The 21,302-nt window shown below is 40.4% G+C and overlaps 3 protein-coding genes across 15 annotated transcripts in view; 2 read left to right on the forward strand and 1 right to left on the reverse strand.

Moving 5' to 3' along the window:
• Positions 1-2,614: 2,614 nt before the first annotated feature.
• On the forward strand, positions 2,615-17,458 carry LOC108043906 (neprilysin-2). 6 transcript variants are annotated; one of them, XM_044457111.1, is made up of 11 exons: positions 2,615-2,846; positions 2,928-3,046; positions 11,068-11,579; positions 12,876-13,090; positions 13,462-13,638; positions 13,698-14,074; positions 14,193-14,216; positions 15,174-15,583; positions 16,049-16,299; positions 16,355-16,541; positions 17,116-17,458. In XM_044457111.1, exons 2-11 carry the CDS (start codon positions 3,030-3,032, stop codon positions 17,265-17,267), a joined length of 2,322 nt encoding a protein of 773 aa, XP_044313046.1. In that variant the 5' UTR covers positions 2,615-2,846; positions 2,928-3,029; the 3' UTR covers positions 17,268-17,458. The 6 variants fall into 6 exon arrangements, with proteins under 6 accessions (XP_044313046.1, XP_044313044.1, XP_044313045.1 ...); XM_044457109.1 differs by having other exon boundaries at positions 2,615-2,753; XM_044457110.1 differs by having other exon boundaries at positions 2,615-2,749.
• A 642-nt stretch (positions 17,459-18,100) lies between these two features.
• Positions 18,101-19,168, forward strand: LOC108043907 (eukaryotic translation initiation factor 3 subunit F-1). The gene has a single exon (XM_017122721.2). The coding sequence runs from the start codon at positions 18,200-18,202 to the stop codon at positions 19,040-19,042; it is 843 nt and encodes a 280-aa protein (XP_016978210.1). The 5' UTR covers positions 18,101-18,199; the 3' UTR covers positions 19,043-19,168.
• Positions 19,169-20,275: 1,107 nt separating this feature from the next.
• Positions 20,276-21,302, reverse strand: part of LOC108043908 (uncharacterized protein CG43427) — a 68,939-nt gene continuing 67,912 nt past the window's right edge. For 6 of the 8 annotated variants that reach the window (XM_044457037.1, XM_044457038.1, XM_044457039.1 and 3 more), the window contains one exon: positions 20,276-21,005. In XM_044457037.1, coding sequence (XP_044312972.1) covers positions 20,818-21,005 — 188 coding nt within the window. In that variant the 3' untranslated portion in view covers positions 20,276-20,817. The remainder of the gene's footprint in view (positions 21,006-21,302) is intronic. The other 2 variants (XR_006417421.1, XR_006417420.1) reach the window with 1 other exon arrangement.

A 21,302-nucleotide genomic window follows, 5' to 3' on the forward strand; every position in this document is an offset into this window, starting at 1 on the left:
GATTATTTATTTAGCAAAAGAGCGTACATTTAAAGTACGTACTAAGGATATTGAACAGGAGTTTCCTGTATTCAAACTAAATCCGAATGGTTTGATATTGCAACAATGCAATATCATTTTTAAAGTTACATTTTTATACACTTTTCGAAGGCACTGAGTGCATTAAAAGTATTAGAAAATGTATTGTAAATTTTACTTTTAAATATTTAATATTAAATATAATTAAACTCAACATTTTTTTTATTTTGCTCTAAAGTGAATATTTAAAATGTTTTTAAACAATTTTAAAATAACTTTTAAATTTTGCAATCGGAAGATCGTGTTTCTAATCAATCGATGCCTAGGGAATGTGGAATTCGGCCTCAGTGCTAATTGCAATTTAGTAAATTTAGTAAAATGAATATAAAATAAACTAAACGGAATTAAAAAAAAACGCCTCTAACCGTAAGCAAATGCTACACTTAGAACAGAAACAATTTACCTTTGATTTTAAAAAATTGGTTTTGTTAACCAAAATCCAAGATTTTCTGTCGATTGGAATTTGTCTTTATTTTAAGAAAATAGTTATTTGGAAAAAAGTGTTAGCCCTTTAAAAAAAACATTTCTCGTTGTTCTTAAACTTACGTTAACAGTCGTTAAAATTTGAAAATAATTTCTTTTAAAAAGAAATCCTTTCTGAAAACAATGTATATTGTTTTAGAATTAATAACTACCCGTAAAAATTAAACTAAGTAAATTAACTTTCACTGAGTGAATCAGAAAGTTAAGTATTCATTTATTTTATTTTAAGAACATTTGTTTTTAACATGATAGTACATTTTTCATCGTGTATTTTTTAGTTTCAGAAATATCGCGTTTGACTTGTAACCATGGAAAAATTTGGTTTCACCTAGAAGAATTAATGATGCCAACCAATTTTTAATTTTGAATAACAATTTAAATTTAGCCAATAGTATGCTCTTACACCGAAATACATTAATAACAACTGCTTGGTTGGGTTGAAAACCAAACGCTACGAAATAACATTGTTGATTTTTGGGACCACCCAGATTTTTTATACCCTTGCAGAGGGTATTATAATTTTGGTCAAAAGTGTGCAACGCAGTGAAGGAGACATCTCCGACCCTATAAAGTATATATATTCTTGATCAGGATCACCTCCTGAGTTGATATAGCCATGTCCGTCTGTCCGTCTGTCCGTCTGTCCGTCTGTCCGTCTGTCTGTTTCTACGCAAACTAGTCTCTCAGTTTTAAAGCTATCGGCTTGAAACTTTGCACACACCCTTCTTTCCTTTGCACGCAGTATATAAGTCGGAACGGCCGGGATCGGCCGACTATATCCTATAGCTGCCATATAACTGATTGATCGGAAATGCCATAACTTTCGTGTTTGTAAAGTTAGAAAGTTGGGATTTTCTATGGGTTTTATATTTGGCCAATCAATCCGACCTACCAAATTTCATAAGGATCGGCCGACTATATCCTATAGCTGCCATATAACTGATTGATCGGAAATGCCATAACTTTGGTGTTTGTAAAGTTAGAAAGTTGGGATTTTCTATGGGTTTTATATTTGGCCAATCAATCCGACCTACCAAATTTCATAAGGATCGGCCGACTATATCCTATAGCTGCCATATAACTGGTTGATCGGAAATGCCATAACTTTGGTGTTTGTAAAGTTAGGAAGTTGGGATTTTCTATGGATTTTATTTTTGGCCAATCAATCCGACCTATCAAATTTCATAAGGATCGGCCGACTATATCCTATAGCTGCCATATAACTGAACGATTGGAAATGCCATAACTTTGTTGTTGTTAAAGTTAGGAAGTTCGGATTTTTTATGAGTATTAAGAATGCATCATATGAATAATTTTGGAGAATATAATTTACAGAGTATTCTGCAAGGGTATATCAACTTCGGCTCCGCCCGAAGTTAGCTTTCCTTTCTTGTTATACATTACGCCTTCCTGTAGACAAAACTTGTTGTTCCGAGTTGTGCAAAACGCGTTAAATAAAGGGTATTTTTCTGTCGGTATTCTGCACAATAACCTTTTTTGCAATAAATATTTTAATGGCGAAAATTTTTTTAAGTTTTCGTTAACGGCTGTCCACAAAGGTTTTTTTTACCATTTATAAACTAGCAATAAATGTAGAAATTCTTTATTTCCCTTAAAAATTATTAAATTATTTCATGGAGTACTTTAAGGGATATTTTACTAACAAACGTAAGTAAGTAAGTAAAGTATTTTTCTTATTTGGCCGCCGAATATGATTTTAGCCATTCACTGAAACACGTTCGCTTCGATGTTTTTAAACGCTAGCTCAGAAGCGGGCTTAGGCTAGAAAAATACTCTAGACGTGGGGTTTAATGCTTACGGTAGGTTTTCAAGTAAAATATTTTAGGGGCTGATTCAGTCGTGATTTTCACGTCACGCTAAATTAAAAATTAAACCCAACCTATCCTGAAACGTGTTTTCAGACTTTCAGTAAGTAAGAGGGTTCCGAGTACAATCGAATCGGAAAGATGCGCCTTCATGGCCGCAGAGTATCCGAGTTTCAGCAATGTGGCAGCGCGCTTTTCACTTTTGTTTTTATATAGGAGTGCGATGGAGCGGCGGAGCGCTCAGTCGGTTTTCGTTCGTTGCCGAGTTAAGTTCACCGCGATTCCACCTCTGATCTGTGGAGTGGGCATCGGTTTGTGGCAGTTGGTTTCAAATCCGTGCTGCTGGAGCAGGAGCTGGAGCAGTGTGTAAATTAATTGCTTGCTAAATAGTTGAACAATCCAAAGTCAATAAACAATAAAAAGCCGAATGGAAACGGGCATAGCTCTGTTGTGACGCTTGTAATCTTTCGACGACTGTTAAATTTTGAGTTTCGAGTTCGAGCAGAGTGTTTACTAAATGCAATTAATTCTCTTTAACAGCTTAACAACCTCTCGTTGAATAAGATACCGAAATAAGGCAAACTTGTCGCTCACTAAACTATAAATTGTTAGCCCCACACAAACCGAACCGAAGCGGCCAACATGCAGACAGTCATTAAGTAAGTATGTCCACCTCCCCGAAATATTTCGATTCCTGCTTTTCCTGAACACCCAATCCCAGGCGGTTTTGCTCGGACAGTTTCACTATCCTATCCACTCGGCATTCAGCCACATTTCTGTGGAAGTTATGTGTAAAAAGAAAGCTGCGCATGATTATTGAAAACACGTTTCGAGGGGCCTTCAGCTGGGTCCCTGGCTTATCATTGGAAATGGGCCCACACAGCAAGAAATTTCAATGTTATATCTAAATCCGAAAGGGCAGAGAAACTGCCCTCGATTCAATTCAATCGGAAATTTGCGTCTTCTGAGATTAGGTCGTGACTTTTTTTAAACTCAAAAATGTTACGCAATCAATATAGGAACATTCAACACAAAAAAAAAACATTTTATTTCATTGGAATGATCACTTTTTTTATCTGTGGAGTGGCAATGACAAACATAAAAGCAAAGCCAACTCCCGGCAAATCTTCGGCTGGCCTTTGCTTGACATCTCTGGGTGCATCGATGGATATTCGAAAACGAGTTTCCATCGGCCGGGGTTCACATTTGAGTGGGATCGGTGTTAATCGAGTTCAGTCAACCAAGACTTCGGAAGCTTCACATACGAGCCTGAGAGATTAATTGGTGGCGAACGCGCTTTAATTAGTGGTTTTAAGCTGAATGATTTCAGATTCATTCAGCTGCAATGGAACAGTTTAAATGATCGAATTGTGCGTGTTGCTTGCAACTACAATGTAATTGGAATACCAAGGTCTTCACATTTTGTGTGTTGGAACGGAGAAATTTGTGTAAACGTTTCCTATTCTATTATCGTTGAGGCATAGCCTGTCATTAGGTTTTTGTGCAGGGATTTTTTGTAGGTACATAACTACCGGTTCCCACTGCCCACGACAACTCATTGTTCTTTGGAGTTGGAGACTCTAAGTGCACTGTAACCATTCGTTATGATACAATCCTAACAGGCAAACTATTGTACGGCTGATGGCACCGAGCTTACTTAATAGTTGTGTTTAAGAGGCAAACAAAAACATTTTCTAAAGATAAGAAATTCCGTAAACCTCGAGATTGACTCAGCCCTGCTGGTATTGTTTACAATTAATTAGAATGTTTGCTCTCGGCCAAAATATTCGGGTAATCGAAACCGCATAAACACACCGATTAAACGTTTCAGCTGAAAACATTTTGTGCCGATCACGTTTTCCACTTATATTTTAGGTGTAAACAAAATGAATTGCTTTGCGCATCTTTCTCTTTTATTATTTTTATTAGATTAAGGTGTAGCCACATATTCGTAGACTTTGTTTATACAAATTTTTGTAGGTCAGCATTACGTAAACTAAGTTGTTGCCCTTTCTTTTGGTTCGGCTGTATATGAATGTCTGCCAAGGCGATACAAGAGATGTGGCTTCGAATTTGGACAAAACCACAATAAGCCGCCTTGTAGAGCCCAGAAAAAAGGAGGGACCCAAACAAAGTCGCACCTTTGATGAAACTGCCTATCCGGTTTTACCATTTGACTAATACAGAATGTCTATATTTTTTCAAAGTTGCTTAAAGTTTTTGGGGCAGACAAAAAGAGTTAAGCCAAGGAAACAGCCAAGAACCAAGCGCTTTCGGAATATGGGCATGGGTTTAAGTTTTTATAGCTGGGCAGCTATTTGCTCAAATTGCATAATTAAATGCACGCAGACCTCAGTGCAACTCCAATTATGGTCAGCACAGTTTTCTTGGCCATGCGGTTGCGTTTTCTTGGTTTTTCGTTTTCTTTTTCCATGCACCGCTGAAGGTAACTTCTGCGGTTTACAGATTCTCCCGCCCCCTCTGGCATTAACTGACCTTTCCCCCCTCTTAAGCGGCCAAGAAAACTCGTGGGTTACGCAAACAATGAAGCCCGCAGCATATCGGCTGGCTATTTCGGGAAACAAGATCGTTGAAGATTGGGCTCTTTACACTTCGAGTGGGTTCTAGCCACGATTGATGGCCACTTTCTCTCCGGTTGGATTTTCGATTCGCCGCCCATCGAAATCTGTTAGAGAAAGCGGAATCGATGTCGCAGGTTTATTCTAATTTTCGAGAGTTGAATTCTTGCGAGAGAAGCTTTTTATTCGTTTTTTCTGATATCTCATTTTTAAGAGGAAGTAAAACTGTCTGCCTCTTGTTTTCAAGATATAATCTCTGCAGTAAGACTTTGCTAAGCTTTGTTTTTTGTCTTTGGAACTTTGTTTAATTTGAAATACAAAATTAAAAAAGGTGAACTAACAACCAGATAACTTTAAACTGAATCATAAGCAACTCTTTCGCCTGATCTCTATCCTTTAGTAACATAAGTCCAAATTATATGGACAGAGAGAAACAATTATATTTAGAAAATTAAAGAAATATGGCCATGAATCCTTCTATCTTTTTTACCAAAAATATTTAATATTATATATATTTATTATATGTCTCTTTGCGAACGCTCTTCCTGATTTCTGCCATTCTTGAACACTTTTATAAAGCAAGTTGAGGCACGTTTTGCTAATCAACTTATCCTGCTCTCTTCCGCAATTCTTTGAGCCAAGAAAGAGTCATAACATTTGACAGTTATTTGCTAAGATTAAGACCAGCAATTTATCGCTCTGGTGGGAGGGGCTGGCCAGGTATCGGAGTAATTCTTCCCGCTTCCTCATGAAGTGCACGTGAGGCGTTGAAAACCAGGCCAATGGCTGCGTAACTCAGGCAATAATTCTCTGTAATTCGGGAAGATTTTGGAGCGTGTAGCTCACGTAATAGTCCGGTATTTAACTCGGCTTTCTTCCCTTAACGTTCTCGTTCTTCGGCTTTGATTGCTGTAAGCGGCTTATTACTCATTTGGCACATAATAAAATCAAAATAATTTGCGTACTTGTCAGGCCGATGATTGATCGTCGCAACTTCTGGATTCTAAAGTACTTTGAGTTCTTAAGGAAATTGCGCGAATGCGTTATTGTTCGTTGGCTTTGGGGGGTTAACGAAACCTGGGAACGTGCCACAAGGCAGTTAGTAATGAGGAGTAATGTCTTAAGGTATTTGCATTAAAAATGTATTTAATTTTGTTATTGATAATTCCGTTTTTGAGGTCAGGTTGGGAGTTAAAATTTCGCCGACAGTCGTAACGCTTAATGCATATTAAGCAAACGAACTTGGGCCCATTGTGTATCGACGATATCAGTTGCCAATACATTTTTGTTTCGTGAAAATTTCCATTTGTTTGGCATGCAAGGCGCCAGTTGCAAAGGCAATGCTGGCAAAACAGCCTTGCCTGCGACATCTGGCTTCCATTCGGCCTTGCCGAATGGACACCCGCGGCCAATTGAGCCACCCACCCAGTCCAACCCCATCTCCTTCCACTCATCGGGCATGAGCATTGCGTCCTGCGATTTGTTTGCATTGGCTGTGCTGGCGTTTTCCCGCTTTCCGCGTTTCCTTCCGGCCCACAACCCCATTAAAGGTAGAAAATTAAGTGGCCCGGCACGGGGCAAATTGCATCGTCGCTGGCTGCTTCTTCCTGCCGCAAATTGCCCTCTTCCTGCTAATAAGTGATGGCAAAGGTTGGTCGGCGCAGGCTGCAGCTGTTGCTCCGGGACACTCGCCTTGGCCAAGATCCATCTCCGCGCCGCAGCCACAACAAATCCACTTAGGCCAGCCAAGTTCAAGCCCACGAGATAATGCGATTACTGAAATTTATTGTCGCTTTGCCCCTGCACTGCAGCTAATTGAGCCGCGTTCTCTTGCACAAACGCCTTTAAGAAATAATCTGTTTGTCAAAACAGTATTAGCCCTTTAATAAGTTTCCAGAAAATTCCGATTTGTTTGAAAATTCAGATTTAAGAAACCACACAGACTATATTTGGCACACTTCTAGAATCACCCACCCACAAAAAGCTTTATTTATTATTTTTGGAAAAAGACCAACAATTGTGATGATAGAGAAATGTTTTTGATAAACAATCTATAATTTCGGAGCAAAACATATAATTTCAATTATATGTAAACAACAATTTTCGAATATTTCATCTTTATATTAAATTGTCAAAATGGTATTAAGCTGCAAAATTTGGAAAGTGGTGTGATTTGAATTATTTTATTTTGATATCAAAGGACAAGTCAGAATATTGTGTATTGTATTTCATTCGTACATTTTTTTTGGAGAAAGTAGGATTTCATATCACATTAGCAGGTTGAGATTCACTTGCCAAGACTGTTTCAGCTGCAGTCCGTGACCTCTTAATGAGCGCACACAGTGAAACGCGGGCGGACAGTGGGGCTCGGTTAAGAGGAACCGCATTTGAGACTGCTCGAACATTTCGTCGGGCAATTAAAAGCGCTCAGCAGCAATTCGGGCAAGTAAGTAACGCCTGAATCTTGAGTCTTAGTCGCCATCGCAATCGCATCTCTCGCGCGGCGAAATTAAAATGTATTAGGTAATTGTGTCTGTGGCACAAATTAACACTTGAAAGGCAATTTGTCGAGCATTTTGGCTGGGGATTACGAAAAACCCAAAAACAGAAAAAAACTGGGAAAATGAGGCAACCAGTTGCACGTGTCGCCGTTCAGATTATCTGAATTAATTGGATAAGTTTTGGGCGGTTTTAGAACTGCAACTATGATGCATCCAGATGGAACTGCGAAAAAGATTCCTAGTCACCACGGTAGCGACTGTACTTAGTGCTCAGTTATTGTCGAACAGCCGTTTTCCGGAGTGATTCATGCAAATTGGTTCCCTGACATTGGCTAACTGTGTCACGCTCGACGAACCGCTGTTTAGTAATTGATTAAGAGAAACTTTATAAAAACTATCAAAAGTCGGTCTACTATTAAAGGCAATTTAAAAGACTGTCCAAGAGCCCATACAATCTGTCTTGGATAAAGATATGTAGCAATATCTTTTTGAGTGATAAACATATCCTCGCTCAAAATGATCAAATTTGGAAAATGCTTGCAGTGCCTTTAAAAAACATAAAATTTAATTCCCTCAAGGTGACTCAATTCCCATAGTGCATTTTTATTGCAATGGTCAACACTAATAAATTTAACCAATTTATATGAGGAATATGTGCCAGTTATTATTAACTATTAAAGCTGACAAGGTGAATGCTCATCAATTTGCATTTGGGCCAGAGGGAAAACATAAACTATATGTAAAATGGGGACTTACCATTTTTTTTCGGGGTACGAGACAAGGAAATGATACTTTAAATGGGTGGCTGTCAATCAAGGCTTGTGATATTAATAAAAACAACGGCATCCGACACCGAAAACTATCAAAAACATATTAAAAGCTAAACAATAAAGGCAGAAACGTAAAAGTTGCCAAACGCCACTCACACAAACGTCAGGTACTCAGCACACATGTGCGATTTCACGTGTGCATATTAAGCCAGTGGGTTTTGTTTCTTGTTTATTTTGTGTATTTAGGGACGAGGTGACGTACAGGTTGCCACGTCAATGGCAGAGGCACGCCGCCTGCACTTGACACATTTATTGGGCAACGCAGTCCGTAGACAAAAGCAGGGCTTCAAACTGGCCGCCCTATTGACATGGGCCCCACCTCCACCCAGTTCCACCCAGTGTCACCCCTTCCGCCCACCTCCCACCTGGCCACTTACATAATGTCGGCCGCACTTGTGTATTCACAGCCGAGAGAGTGCGATGCGACACCCGGCCCAAGACACCTCGGCAGCACGTCCATCGGAAGCCCAGATAGGGTGCTCCCAAGGCCCAGGCCAGTGGCCAGACTGCGTCAGTCGAGCCGGGTTCTGGCCCGATCTCCGGATCTCCAAGACGCCGGCACGGACCGACTGTCGTGATCTCCGCCTGCCACGAAACGGACCAAGGAAGGGCACGACATGTCTCCAGACTCAGTTAATTGGCCAGGCCGAGCGATGATCAGCAGTCATATCTCATATTCGGCAGCTCTGAGATTACGAGCTGCGGCTTACACAACGGACTGAAAACTTACAAGCTCACTAATTAGTAAGCTGCACTCAATCAAGTTAAATTCGTGTCTACTCCCACGACAAAAAATTGCGGATAGAGCATCTAAGCTTCGTCACCAGGCTCTGTTGCTTAGTTATATATGGATTTGTTTTTAGACAAATAACTCACACGACTCTGAAGTTTATGCCTTTAGTTTACAAATTAAATTTCTTGGAAAAGATATTCTAGGAACAACTCTTACTTCGGTTGCTGGAATTCCTTTGGACATTGTAAAATATTTGGCAGAAATGAATGATGTTAGATTTAATATGCACCCACATCGGAAGATAGCTAACTTCTTAGCCGTGGTGGGAAATTCAGAACACTGCACTCCGATTTGAGGCCGAGCTGCAGTGTCGTTCAACTTCGTACAGTCCGTTTCATTACATGCAATTAATCGCTGGCCAAAAAATGGTTAAATCATTTACGAAACTGGTTTGCTGATTGACTTTACTTAGTCTTACGAAATGTCGAAATATTTGCGAGTTCTTGCCGGTGTTTGATTCATTAAGCGGGCAGTACTCGATAATGCACTTCAGTTCCAAAACAAGAACTCTGAATAAATTAGAAGCAATAATAAATGCTCAATAAAAGCAAACACATAAGCAGGAAGATGGGTCATATCCGCCATGCATAGTATATAGGCAGATATAAGTTCTTTCAAGAACCCCTAGAGCAGACATATTAATCATGATCTGTTTAGTCATTAAACATTTTTGGTGCTTGGGACTCTGTGTCATTAGCGTTGGGGAAAAGGTTCAGCTACATTAAACCGGATAATTGATATGAATCCGGTGACTTGGATGGCTTTTTCAGAATGTATATTCAGCTATGACGGCTTTGGGGGGTGAGGCCTGATCGGACACGAAATCCCCGGACTCTGCTCACCGATCCTGACCTTTGCCCTCTATTGGCCGAAAACGCTTTCATTCACGGCCGGTGACTTAATCGGGCTTTAAAGGCAACGCATCTTCGCTCTGGTCCGGAGTATTTACTTTTGGCGTTGTTATGTTACAACTTTTCACAATAATTGAAGCGTGCAAAAATTCATCACTTTTATCTGTATCTATTTCGAATGGCTACTGTGTGTGGGTTTCGCTGCGGTACACTTACACTCTGGCCGCGGAAATGGGTGGGCATTATAAAAAGCGTTCTGCTGCGGTTTGCGTGTGTGCGAAACAATGTCAAATAACATCAAACACCAAAACTCAAATTTCGTAACGAGTTCGGCGGCCAAAATAACTTTTCAAACTTGTGTGTACAAAATTTAACCAGTTGAACGACGGAATAACAACAATAATTATGGCTATAAATTGGCAAGTCAAGTGAGGGGAAATCGGAAGTTGGCCAACAATTACATACGGCATACAGCAGGTTTTAGGTCTTTCAATCCATTGGAACAAGAGCAATGGCTTGTTTATATTTTTAGTTACGATTACAATGCGGAAAATATGTAATAGTAACACTGGTCGACAAAAAAAAGCCCAAGACTAAGCGCTAATGATTCTAAAAGGATTTTATCTCTAGATTACTAATACGAAACAGAAAACTTTTCTTGAGAATTATCAGTGTTAAATCTTGGAGCAAGTAAAAGATTCACATTTGTGGAACTATTTAATTACCAATGACTTAAACTGCATAGGTATTATTTTACCCAAAGATAAAGCCGAAACAATTGAAATTAAGAAAGTATTATCAACAAGAAATTTTTCCAGCATGTTATTCTAATTAAACTTAATTCTTCTACTCTAGACTATGTTATATATTAAAACATTGAAAGGGTATGAAATAAGAAAATTTCGTATGGAATGAAAGTACAAACTAAGTTGTTTGAGGACTGTAAATCTTAATTCAAGCTCTTTCATACTTAATTTAAGACAGTATTTTGTGGATCATTTTTTCTGTAGATAGGAACAGAAAACAGCGGAGGGCCTAAAAAATATACAACTTTGTTAACTAAATACATATATGTTTAATAGTGCTTAACCATAACTTACCAATATGTATTTCTGTGCCTTTACAGGAACCCCAACTGGTGGCGTCGCCGCACCAAGTTGGAAAGAAGTCTGCTGGTCGTCAGCGGCATTCTCTTCGTGGCAGCCGCCGCCGGGTTCGGACTGTGGATAAACGATGCTCTAAGGGCGGCCAGTTCCCCGGAGAACCCGCAGGCCACCGCCCTGCACGGCGACAGCACCACCATCAACAAGGTGCCCATGGGCACCGCCACGAAGGGCAAGTCGGGCGGGGACTCCAGCGACGTGTGCCTCACCCAGGAGTGCATCCACACGGCGTCCACCGTCCTGCGCAAGATGAAGCCCGAGGTGGAGCCGTGCGACAACTTCTACGAGTTTGCCTGCGGCAGCTACCTCGAGGAGGAGAACATCCCGGACGACAAGGTCTCGATCAGCACCTTCTCGGTGATCTCCGACAAGCTGCAGGAGCAGCTCAAGGAAATCATCACCGCGGAGCGACCGGAAACCGATCCAAAGCATTTCCGATTGCCCAACCTGCTCTACAAGGCCTGCATGAACAAGAGTGAGTGATGTTTGCCTCTTCCCAGATTATCTTATCTTATCTGGGTGTACAGAGAATAAAAATGCCTTTCAAGAGCTTCAAGTTACAGCGTTGCATCATTTTAGAACTATTCTTACCAATAAATGCAAGCCTTTACAATCATCCGCTAATATAATATAATTTGTTGTGATCACTTTAAGATAGCATCATTTAGTTGATTGCAGTTATAAACAAGAGAGAACGCTATAGTCGGGTGCCCCGACTATCAGATACCCGTTACTCAGGTAAAGGGAGTGCGACGGAGATGGAGATAGAAACTTTGATCACGCATAACTTTTTAACGAATGGTCCGATTTGAAAAAGTTCTTCTACATTTCGATAGGTATTGATAAACACAATAAAACTGCATTTTTACTTTTCCGAAATATTTAAATTTTTAAAATCGTATATAAGCGATTTTGGGCGTTAAAGGGGGCGTGGCACCTTTTTGAAACAAACTTGCGCTGCGTAGGAACTCCTAGAATCTGCATGCAAAATGCCAATCTTCTAGCTTTTATAGTTTCCGAGATCTCAGCGTTCATACGGACAGACAGACAGACAGACGGACAGACGGACAGACAGACGGACAGACGGACATGGCTATATCGACTCGGCTAGTGACCCTGATCAAGAATATATATACTTTATAGGGTCGGAAACGCTTCCTTCTAGCTGTTACATACTTTTGCACGAATACAATATACCCTTTTACTCTACGAGTAACGGGTATAACAAGAAAGGAAAGCTAACTTCGGGCGGAGCCGAAGTTGATATACCCTTGCAGAATATTCTATAAATTATATTCTCCAAAATTATTCATATGATGCATTCTTAATACTCATAAAAAATCCCAACTTTCTAACTTTAAAAACACCAAAGTTATGACATTTCCAATCGTTCAGTTATATGGCAGCTATAAGATATAGTCGGCCGATCGTTATGAAATTTGGTAGATGCTGATCAAGAATATATATACTTTATAGGGTCGGAAATGTCTCCTTCACTGCGTTGCAAACTTTTGTCTGAAATTATAATACCCTCTGCAAGGGTATAAAAATGTACATGATGATAATTGTAGTCCTAATACTTTTCTAAAAGATTTTTGTAAAATCATTTTTAAACCTCAATAACAGGTGAACGGAATTAAATTTCCCCGGGCCCGATATGTAATCTGCGCACCGAAGCCTATTAGAAAAGTACTTTCATTGCACATGCTGTTGTAAATGATGTTGTGTCCTTTTCGGAGTAACTTTAGTAATGGCTTATGTCCTTCTGCAGCTCTCATCGAGACCCTGGGCCCTGAGCCTATTACTCGCGTGGCCGAAAAGCTGGGCGGGTGGCCACTGATCAAGGGGGACTCCTGGAACGCGGACGACAGCTGGACCTGGCAGGAGCAGGTCAAGAAGTTCCGCACCGCCGGATTCAGCATGGACTACATCATCGACTTCTCGATCGGAGTGGATCTGCAGAACAGCACTAAGCGCCTAATAGATGTGAGTATTTGTATTCACATTGTGTTTAATAATACTACATTTCAGGCAAAAACTCGAAGATGCAGATAAACAGCATACAACATTTAAAATAGTATTAGACAATAATAGAAATTGAAAAATCAATACCTTTAAAACTAAACAGGAAAAGTCTGATTATTTTAGGAAAATTTGCCATATTTTTGTTTTTAAATAAAATACATCCCGTCCAGGTTGTAATTCCACATTAGAAACAGGAAAGCTATATAACAGTCGATGATTGAACTCGGCCGAAGAAAATCGAGAACATAGGAATAAAACCAACAATTGCAATTTACTAAATGTTTTTATTTTTCTATGTGCGTTCTTAACCAAAATACCCTTTTGAATTCCAGCTGGACCAGTCGTCTCTGGCCCTGAGCCGCGAGTACTTGGTCAAGGGCTTCAATGAGACCCTGGTGACGGCCTACTACGACTACATGGTGGACATCGCCGTGCTCTTCGGGGCCAACAAGGACCTGGCCAAGACGGAGCTGCTGAGTGCGCTGGAGTTTGAGATCGACCTGGCCAATGTGAGTACACGGCGTGGGTGATCAACGCGGCCCGGAGTACCCATAATCTTCTCCCGCAGATCTCCTGGCCCAACGAGAAGCGCCGCAACTCCTCGGAGCTGTACAATCTGAGGACGCCGGCCCAGTTGCAGGCTGCCTATCCGTATGTGCAGTGGGTGGACTACATGAACGCCCTGCTGCCGGAGGGACTGGACGTGGCCGAGGACGAGAAGATCAACCTGTCGGTGCCCAGTTTCTTCGAGGAACTCGGCAAGCTGCTGGCCAGGACGCCGAAGCGCGTCATCGCCAACTACATGTTCTGGCGCATCCACGGGTTCTCGGTGGGATTCCTGAACGAGGAGTTCCGCAAGCGCCAGCTGCAGTACGCCACCTCGCTGTCGGGACGCCAGGAGCAGGAGGCCCGCTGGAAGGAGTGCGTGGACATGGTCACTGGCAGGTTAGTGCGTTCGTCCCACCACCCGGTGCCAAGGTCAAGGGTCAAAGTCATCGGGGTTGGCTGGATCTCGATTCTCGTTTCTCTGTCCTGTTTCTGTATCTTCTTTTGATTTCTTTAGCAATTGCAGATTTGAGGACGATGGGTACTTATTTAGAAAAATGCGTTAAAGGTTTTCTTGAGAAAGCGAACAATAACACACGCACAAAGAACACACACATCTCGCAAAGTCAATAGACACCCTAAACCAGTCACACGCACGCCAAACCGATTTACCTTATATTTTAATCGACTTTGATTTCTCAAATCAATAGGGGCACCTATCTAGTTGGTTAAGAACTCTTTGTTCTTGATCACACCTAGATGTAGTTATCATTGTCCTTGCACTTTACTGCGTAAACATAAATATGCATGAAGTATCACTGGGGAATAGGATTAACTCTCATCTGAAATCCCTTAAATTTTTCAAAAAATATTTTGTACTTCTATCGAGTGCGTACATCATATGATTGGTTTATGGCATGCTATATTATTTTACAGATTTCACCCAATCAGTACATGAAGTTAGTTTGTATTCCCTATTAAAAAATCTGTAAAATATTATTTTTTGAATCACAATTCAACAACTCTTCTGTCCGTGCGTTCATGAGTCAGTTTCTGTGGAAATGGAGGTCACAGGAACGCTAATGAATTCTTATTAGGGATTTGTTTTAAGGCTAATGGGCACATTCATTTACCTAAGTACCGAAAATGAATGTATTTTCTTTTACGGCAGTGAGTGGCGGATTTTTCATATAAAAATGACGCTCATGCCATATTTTATTATGGTTGAGTTTTAAATTTAATTTTGTTGAGAGAATATAATAATATAACCATCATCATCATTGCACGTGTGCACTTTTGTTGATGTTTTTTTTGTTCAGAAGCACGCGAGCACACCCAGATCCCAGTCTTCGGTCCTAATATCCATATTCATTTTATGTTTCACTTTCACGCCAACTCTTCAACCCACCATTTAAATAACTGCACACCTCCAACCAACAACCTCCAACAACCACATCCACGCGCCATCTAATCAACCGGTTATCAAATCGAATCCCAGCATTGCCATATCCGTGGGATCCCTCTACGTCCGCAAGCACTTCCACAAGGACTCGAAGGCCAACGCCCTGGAGATGGTCAACGACATCCGCAGCGTCTTCAACGACATCCTGGACGAGGTCAACTGGATGGACCCCAAGACGAAGAAGGAGGCCAAGGAGAAGCTGCACAGCATGGCCACCCACATCGGCTATCCGGACGAGATGCTCGACAACGAGAAGCTGGCCGCGTACTACGCCAAGCTGGACATCGACCCCGACAAGTACTTCGAGTCCTTCCTGGGCATGAACATCTTCGGCACCGACTACTCCTTCAACAAACTGCGCCTGCCAGTGAACAAGACGGACTGGGTTCGCCACGCCCGCCCCGCGATCGTCAACGCCTTCTACTCCTCCCTGGAGAATAGTATTCGTAAGTCCAACTCAGTGATCAGGCCGTTCCCGAACTCCATTTCTGAAACAAACACACGATTGGGCATCCGTGAAAACTTAAAAGAAACAGGGTAGAATTTGGTAAAGGCCAGGATTTCATTCAAACTATTTCAGGTCTGGTGTAATGTGTGGAATATTAAGAAATAAATTTATCTAGGAGGTTTAGAAGTTTTCGTAAAATGAATGTTTTTTCCTTCCTTTTTTATTTTAGATATGGTTTAATCTATTTAACATCGTAATATTGTTGTGTTAGTTAGATTTCAGGGAGCTTTTGCTTTTTTTTTGAAAAATCGAAATTGCCAAACCATAAGTTGCTGCTATAAAATCCAACCTATATTTAATTTCTTTAAAATTTGCACTTACAAAATAATAGATTATAATTATAGAATTAACATATATTTTTAAATTATGAAATGTTGTTAAGCGCGTTTTGTTCTTTTAACAGAATTCCCGGCCGGCATCCTGCAGGGACACTTCTTCAACGCCCAACGCCCCAAGTACATGAACTTCGGCGCCATTGGCTACGTCATTGGCCACGAGATCACCCACGGCTTCGACGACCAGGGTCGTCAGTTCGATGTGAAGGGCAACCTGCGGGACTGGTGGCAGCCGGACACCCAGAAGGCCTATCTGGCCAAGGCGAAATGCATCATCGAGCAGTATGGAAACTACACGGAGAAGGCGACGGGAATGAACGTGAGTGATCCTTCTCAGGAGGTCGGACCAATCCTAAAGTATCCCTTTTCAACAGCTCAATGGAATCAACACGCAGGGCGAAAACATAGCCGATAACGGCGGAGTCAAGGAGTCGTACATCGCGTACCGCAGATGGGCGGAGAAGCACGGACCGGAGCCAAAGCTCCCCGGCCTGGACTACACCCCGGAGCAGATGTTCTGGCTATCATCCGGACAGACCTGGTGTGCCAAGTATCGTAAAGGTAAATAAGGGAATTTCAAACATGGTATGAAATATCGATCATTACTAGTTATTAACTTATGCAAGATCTACATCAGCTGTCAAACATAAGCTTTAAATTCAAAAATCGAATTACCTGCGAATGGTCAAGACTAGTATTTTTGTACCCTTGCTTAAGTTCTTATAAAACGAGCAATTTTCATATATTGTTGGTTTTAATGCGTGTTTTTTCAATGTGCAATTTATTCTAGCTATTCTTAAATGTTTTTTATTTTAGCAACTGTAGTATCATCGATACGATCGTTTTATAATACTTCGTCGAAATCGTTTAACCAGAACTCGAGATAACAAAAAACAAATTACACAAAAAGTACATATTTTTAACATTATTCGTTAAATTACGAATCCAATTGCAATCAATTTAAATTTCTTTAGCAAAGGTGTCTATTAAGTATGATACGCAAGTATTTGACCTATCAAACAAAAATATAGTTTATATGGAAAATATCTATTAAGCACCTTTAGTAAGAAAATTACAATATTTTTTTTAAAGATAATTTATTAAGTGATTACGTACTTTTTATCTGTCCTCATAGAATCTCTCAAGATGCGTATTACCACCGGCGTGCACTCGCCATCCGAGTTCCGTGTGCTTGGATCGCTTAGCAATATGAAGGACTTTGCCAAGGACTTCCAGTGTCCAGAGGGTTCGCCGATGAACCCTGTTCAGAAGTGCGAAGTCTGGTAGAACCTATTTTGGCATTGAATACGGCTTGTTGTGTCCGCGATAAGTAATAAAGAATGCCAGCGAGCAAGCCCAATTCTAGAAGGGATAATCTCAAGTAGAAATACAAATACAATACCAAGCGTATTTATGCATGTGTGCATTATGTAAAAATCGTATTTAATAAAAAAATTTGTTTATATGTAAAGAATGTACCAATTTTTGAATCATTTCTTCTGATATTTTCGCAAAAGCTGGAATTGAACATTCGAATAGATGTAAATTCACCTTCTAAATTACTAATTTAGTGTATTTGACCGCCTATAATTAAAAAAATAATATTTAAAATTAAAAAATTTGTTTCGAAACAAAATTGGACTCAATAATAATTTTATTTTAAATTTGTAATGCTCCGGAGCGAGCAGGCCATAAATGGATAAGCACATTATCTAGCTACTTTTATTTAAAGCAAAAACTTTAAATAAAATGTAAATCCATAAAAAAATGGGAGTGAAAAATCTTCGTGGTCAAACTCCGAAAACATAAATGTTTTACAGAGTGCTAAATATTCTAAAAACTTTTTATTATTATTTTTTTCTTTTCTACATTTAAAAAGCTCCAGAGGAGACTGAGCATACATGGATACGCGCATTATCTAGCCAACAAAATTTATCTAGATTTGGATGGATTAAATACTATAAGTTTTCGGAGCAAGCTAATAAAAAATATTTATCAATTTAAAAACTCGCGCCATATCAATAAACTATCATGACTGCACTCGATATATCGGCATTTCCCCTATCGATAAGTCACCTTCCGATAGGCGCCAAAACTATCGCCAGGCAGCCGCCGTATCGATACGCCCTTTCTTGCATCCCTAAAACATACGCGCAGCGTGGCTGAGTAGAAATTTTTGCGGAAATTTCCCTTGCAAATCTTTGCCAGCAGCAATAGAAATGTCGGCCCTCAATCTGACCGTTCGCGTGCACCCGGTGGTGCTGTTCCAGGTGGTGGACGCCTTCGAGCGCAGGAACGCAGACTCGCACCGCGTCATCGGCACGCTGCTCGGATCCGTGGACAAGGGAGTGGTGGAGGTTACCAACTGCTTCTGTGTGCCCCACAAGGAGCACGACGACCAGGTGGAGGCCGAGCTGAGCTACGCCCTGGACATGTACGACCTCAACCGCAAGGTCAACTCCAACGAGAGCGTGGTGGGCTGGTGGGCCACCGGCAACGACGTGACCAACCACAGCTCCGTGATCCACGAGTACTACGCCCGCGAGTGCAACAACCCGGTGCACCTCACCGTGGACACCTCGCTTCAGGGCGGTCGCATGGGCCTGCGCGCCTACGTCTGCATCCAGCTCGGAGTGCCCGGCGGCAAGACCGGCTGCATGTTCACGCCCATTCCCGTTGAGCTGACCAGCTACGAGCCGGAGACCTTTGGGCTGAAGCTGCTCCAGAAGACAGTTGGCGTGTCGCCCGCGCACCGGCCCAAGACCGTGCCTCCCATGCTGGACCTCGCTCAGATTTCGGAAGCCTCCACGAAGCTGCAGTCCCTGCTGGACCTGATCCTCAAGTATGTTGACGACGTGATCGCCCACAAGGTGACGCCGGACAACGCCGTTGGCCGCCAACTGCTCGACCTCATCCACTCCGTGCCGCACATGACCCACGAGCAGTTCACCCAGATGTTCAACGCCAACGTGCGCAACCTCCTGCTGGTCATCACGCTCTCCCAGCTCATTAAAACCCAGCTGCAGCTTAACGAGAAGCTCACCTTCCTGCCCACCGCCTAGAAGGGCGATCGGTGGCGAAGTGGGGATATCTACTAACGGCGAAATTGTAAATGCAGATTGTATTGGATTGTGTTTTCTATCATCGGGTCTGGGTAATAAAGTGCTTGGATCGCCAGAAAAACCAAACATGTGTATCGACTAAACTGGTCAGATTGATTGACCCAAACTGTGGAACATTTTTAAAAGAATTATTTTTTATCGGAGGTGGTCCCTTTTAGTAGTCTTAATTGCAAGCTAAAACTGCAAAATTAGATGTTTTCTCCATTTAAAATCCGATATAAGATCATAAAAATGTCTAAATCAACAATTGCTCATCTAAACAAATTAAACGGACTTGTTTATATCAATTCTTTTAAGTCCAATAACAAAGTCTTTTACGTAAAAGTTCAGTTCGATCAGTTTTGTTTTCTATTAAGCGATTCAGTTGGACTAAAATATATTCAGATTTCAGCTTTTAGGGAAAACATGAGAATTTTTATTAGCAATAAAATTAAAAGAGACATCAAAATAAAACGTAGTGACTTAGCTAATATGAAAGTAAGGATTTAGTAATTAAAGGTACTCAGTTTGAAACATACATCTACCTTACTACAGATATATACGATATACGGCTATACGGTAATGCTGCCTAATAGTATACCACACATTTTGCTCGACAGTTTCAATTAATTGTTATACCTGGGCACACAATATCTAACAGGGGTGTAGATATAGATATTGGCTGGACACTGCAAGAATATACAAATTCCATTAAAAAAAGCATACAGGCATTGATTTGTTACTACATGGATCAATAAAGTTAAACAAACTGATTTTTCTTCTTTGAAATACTTTATTATAGAACTAAGCGAAATTCAAATGGATTCTTTGATATATTTTTACAGAAAAATTATTCATATACCGATCAAGTTTAAAAGTTAATCATAAAATTCAAGAAGTGTATAGAATATACATATTTTTGATTTTTATGCTTAATTACAATAAATAAGAATAACGACAATTAGAAATTAAATCTTTCACGTTATATGCACATCTCATGTAGAATGTAAGTATATAATATGCTCTTATGTTAGTGTGTTGCGTATGGATGGGTATTTGTATATAGTTTTAGGTACATTGGATACGTCGTTAGGTATTTTATGTGGGCTGGGGCGAGTAGGATAGATAGAAACACAGAAACGCTAGATTCAGAAGTATCCGATGGCTCGGACGAAAAAAGAGAAAACATCAGCATTGGTTGGTAAATAAATGTACAATTTCCATTTGTCGTAGATATATATATGTAGGCAATATACAATTTCAAAATTTTAACAACGTTCATAGAACTTTTTTTCTATTTGTTCAATATTTTTGTCTAATATTCTTCAAAACACATGTTAAGTGCATTTTGAAACTTTACTTTGACTTGGCGTAAAACTTTAGAGAGCTTGGCTTTTCAAACATATGTATGTATGTATAACGTCGGATTTTCAAACATGTAGAATATCGTATATAAAAAGTTAAAATCTGAGTCAAAAAGCAATGCAGACATTCAAAAAATTTCGTACTTATATAGAAGCGATTAACACTAATCTGAAACGTTTTGCATTTGACTTTGTTCTCAACATGGATATATGTAGTGTATATGCATATGTAAACATACGAATTACGTCAGTAGTTAGTATCTATGTATTACTAGTACAACAACAACAATCAATGTTGCAATAGCAACAAGAACAACAACAACCCCCAGTTCCATCTTCGAATTGACTTCCATTCCCTTGGCAAGGACTCAGTTAGACGCAGCTGAACTTGATGCCATCGTCGCTGGAGTAACAGTTCTGGCAGTGCAGCTTGTGGTTCCGCACCCGGACATCCGTTCCATTGAGGCCATCTCCCAACTGGACGTGGCAGACGCAGCACTTGAAGCAGTTGATGTGGTAGAACAGCAGCAGCGACTCGATGATCATGGCAGCGCCGCGACCTGTTAAAAAGTGCAACATTAGTTTAGGAAATAATTTCTTTACTTGCACAATATTGGAAAACCGGGAGCAGAAAATATCCTTTCACCAGCTTTGTTTTCATTTCCAGCAAGAGAATATAGTGATCAAATTAAATTAAATATTTCCATTCAAACTTTTTGATAGACTGTCTTGCTTTAAGTAATGAAATAACTTAGATTAGCCAATCTTTTCCTTAACTCTGTTCCTGTTGGGACTAATTCTTTAAAAGTTAACGATTAACGATCTTTATATATTTAAACATAGAAAAAAAAATGTTA

Source organism: Drosophila rhopaloa, unplaced genomic scaffold, assembly GCF_018152115.1.
Source record: "Drosophila rhopaloa isolate 14029-0021.01 unplaced genomic scaffold, ASM1815211v1 contig_155, whole genome shotgun sequence".
NCBI lineage: Eukaryota > Metazoa > Arthropoda > Insecta > Diptera > Drosophilidae > Drosophila > Drosophila rhopaloa.

Excerpts from the sequence above, each read along its gene's own strand:
- LOC108043906 (XM_044457111.1), top strand. Across the intron at positions 13,091-13,461 it reads GCACTAAGCGCCTAATAGAT|CTGGACCAGTCGTCTCTGGC; the intron begins GTGAGTATTTGT and ends TTTGAATTCCAG. Across the intron at positions 14,217-15,173 it reads TGCAGATTTGAGGACGATGG|CATTGCCATATCCGTGGGAT; the intron begins GTACTTATTTAG and ends ATCGAATCCCAG.
- LOC108043907 (XM_017122721.2), top strand. The coding sequence starts at position 18,200 with ATGTCGGCCCTCAATCTGACCGTTCGCGTGCACCCGGTGGTGCTGTTC.